General features: G+C 58.2%; 1 protein-coding gene across 1 annotated transcript in view; it reads left to right on the forward strand.

Moving 5' to 3' along the window:
- The first annotated feature begins 812 nt into the window (after positions 1–812).
- Positions 813–3,298, forward strand: part of TPP1 (tripeptidyl peptidase I) — a 13,049-nt gene continuing 10,563 nt past the window's right edge. Inside the window, exon 1 of the mRNA XM_015418979.1 lies at positions 813–905. Within this exon, the coding sequence (XP_015274465.1) occupies positions 813–905 (93 nt within the window). The remainder of the gene's footprint in view (positions 906–3,298) is intronic.

A 3,298-nucleotide genomic window follows, 5' to 3' on the forward strand; every position in this document is an offset into this window, starting at 1 on the left:
CTTTTCAGCGGGCACAAGTCCCGCTTCTTCTGCTAAGGGTTGAGAAGTCGAGGGTCACTGAAAGGGAACTCGTGGGCAAATCCACGCAGGGGAGACCTGCCAGTGTTTTTTAGCCAGAATAGCTGGTAGAACGTGTGGTCACTCACGGCTGGACTTCTGGCTTGGTCCAGCGGGGGGGGGGGCTTTGGGGGAGCCTGCCGGCCACATCTGGGATCCTGCAGGATCTCTCAGGACGGACCTCTGATAAGGAGTCTGGGGGAGGGGGAAGGGGGTCTCTGCCGGGTCCCCTCTTCCCACAGTCTTGCCTGTAATTTGAAGGACTTCGAGTCTCACAAGACTCTTTAATTAGACTCTGCTGACTTCAGTTCACATTTTAAGAGCTTCCTACCAGACAGGGGTCGTTTCTGTTCTGGCGTGTTTGCTCTTTGGCGTTTTTTAATTTAACTTTTTGTACAGCGTGTATGTAAACTGAGGAGTGTCCATGACTACTTATAGATAAGTCAGCTTCCAGCCTTCTCTAAAAAGGGAAGGGCGGTGGCTCAGGGGCAGAGCGGCTGGTGAGCAGGCAGACAGTCCCGGGTTCAGTCCCCGGCCAGGCAGGAGGTGGTGTGAAGAACGGAGACTCTGTGGAGAGCTGCTGCCGGTCCGAGTAGGCGGTGATGCTGACTCTCATGGACCGAGGGGGGTCTGATTCTGCACAGGGGGGGAGGGACTGGGGCTCCTCCAGGGAAGCGCCTCCGCTTGGGATGCAGGGGGTCCCTGGCTCCATCCCCAGCAGCATTTCCAGTTAAAGGATTGGGCAGCAGGCGATGATGAGAGAGGCTTCCTCTGCCCGAGGCCCGCAAGAGCTCCTGCTGCCGGCCAGAGTGAATGTGGACTTTGACAGACTGAAGGTCTGGCAGAGGGTAAGGCAGCTTCTGATCGTCATGTGACCGGTCATCTCCAGGTTTTGGCCTGGGGGGGGAGGGGGTTGTCTATGCGCGTTGGGATGAGACGTTTCCTTCTCCTTCCCCAGCAGGAAATGGTTGGATGTCAGGCACGGGACTCACATGATGAAGAACGTCTACCTAAGTCATTGTTAATAAGAGCGGGTGACGGCCACTAGCTTAGGGGGTGGAGGAGGGGGTGGGAATGGCTTCTGATCCTCTCCTGCCCTGTAGACTGCCTGGGTCAGCAACACTCGGAAAGAGCCGTGGCAGGCTTCCTTATTTATTATTTTGATTTATACCCCGCCCTCCCCGCAAGCCGGCTCAGGGCGGCTTGTTTCGGGCAGGCGCCCACGTCCTGCTTGAGAGCGTGAGAGGGCCCTGGAAGCTGCACAATGAATACACATGCGTGAGTCTGTGGCAAAACATCCGTCCTCGTGAGTACGTAGTGCCTGTGTCCTGTGTCGGTAGAGTAATTAACCGCAGAGGTGCACAAACTGATTAAAGTGCAGATGAAGCTCTACACAGGAATTACCATACTTGATCGTAAAGAGGAGAAACGCCAGCTGCAGGGTGTGTGTGTGTGTGTCACTGTGGGGCTTCACAGAAGAAGCAGCAGGATATTGCCCTCAGAGGAGCAGCCGCCCTTGGGAGACACTTGCACCTGATGGGAGAGAACCTCTATCCTCCCCAAGCGCCCTCTTCCTGCAGGGTCTTCGCCAACAGAATGCTCTTGATGGGCTAGCTGGCTCTTACATGCCCTGTACTGACTCTTTCAACTGTAAAGGTAAAGGTTCCCTGGCTCGAAAGCCAGTCGAGTCCGACTCTAGGGTTGTGGTGCTCATCTCCGTTTCCAAGCCAAAGAGCCAGCGCTGTCCGAAGACGTTTCCGTGGTCATGTGGCCGGCATGACTAAACACCAAGGTGCACAGAACGCTGTTACCTCCCCACTGAAGCAGTACTTATTTATCTACTTGCAATTTCTTGCTTTAGAACTGCTAGGTTGGCAGGAGCTGGGGCCCGGCACACTCGGGTCTCGAACTGCTGAACTACCGACCTTCCACAGCCCGCAGTTCAGCGTCTCAACCCCTTGAGCCACCATGTCCCTTCATGCAAAAGCGGAGAGAAGCCTCCCTGTCTGATTGAATGGGTCCACGGAACCTTCTGGGTGCAGCCGTGGCCGTCCGGGCGAAGTGTCTGGAGCCCTCAGCCGGTCATTCCTCCCAGCTCCAGCCAGGACAGCCGTGACTCCAGAGAGCCAGTTTGGTGTAGTGGATAGGAGCACGGACTCTAATCTGGGAGAACCGGGTTTCATTCCCCACTCCGCCTCCCCATGCAGCTGCTGGTGTGACCTTGGGTCAGTCAAAGTTCTCTGCTCTCTCAAGGGCAGTTCCTGTCAAGAGCGCTCTCAGCCCCGCCTGCCTCACAGGGGGTGTCTGTTGTGGGGAGGGGGAGGGAAAGGGGATTGTAAGCCCCTCTGAGACTCTTTTGGGTAGTGAAGGGCCATATGGGGGGTATAAATCCAATCTCTTCTTCTTCTTCTTCTTCTTCTGTGAATGCACAGAGATGGGGTAGTGTCGCAGCAGCTGGAGTGCTGGGCTAGGATCAGGGAGGGCCACGTTTGAATCCCTGGCCTGCACAGAAGGTTGCTGGGGGAGGGGGACCTTGGGCCAGGGACACACTCCCAGCCTGACCTGCCTCGCAGGGTTGTTGTTCTTGTTGTGAGAATAAAAGGGGGGAGGCTGTGTCGGCGGTGGCTTTGTGTCCCCATTTGAGAGACAGAAGGGGTGCAAGCAAAGTAAATAAAGTGCAGACTGAAAACACAACCCAGACCTGCCACGTGGATCGCTCAGGGATGCCGATTAGCCGCGCACCTTCTCTGCCCCGAGGCTGTTGGGGCGGCACTGGGGCCCCCTGTGTGTGCCTGCTCCTCTTCCAGGGGAGCTGACTGGGGGAGGCCGGGCAAGGATCCGCAGCAGTGGACCTCTGACTGACCTCTGCTCCGGGGCAGAGTGTTTGCCGGGAGGCAGCAGCAGGGCCCCTGGGCTCAGTCCCCGGCAGGCAGTGTCCCCAGCGGGAGGCCCGGGCAGGAGGGGATGGGGAAGGACCTCTTCTGCCTCTGGGGCGCTGGGGAGCGGCTGCCAGTCTGAGTGGGCAATATGGGCCCTGGTGGGCTGGGCTGGGCTGGGGGGGGGGGTCCGCCGAGTTAGGATAAAGCCAGGTCTGTGTGTGTGTGTGTCCAAGGCGCTGCTTCCAGGGGAGGCCCGCAGGTTGCAGCCGTCTGCCCTGAGGGGCTGTGATGCAGCCATCGGGAGCCCGATCCAGACCGCTGCCCTGCCAGGAAGCTCCAGGGGCAGCTGCGGCCAAGCCCGG

Source organism: Gekko japonicus, unplaced genomic scaffold (genome assembly GCF_001447785.1).
Source record: "Gekko japonicus isolate JY-2015 unplaced genomic scaffold, Gekko_japonicus_V1.1 scaffold3134, whole genome shotgun sequence".
NCBI lineage: Eukaryota > Metazoa > Chordata > Lepidosauria > Squamata > Gekkonidae > Gekko > Gekko japonicus.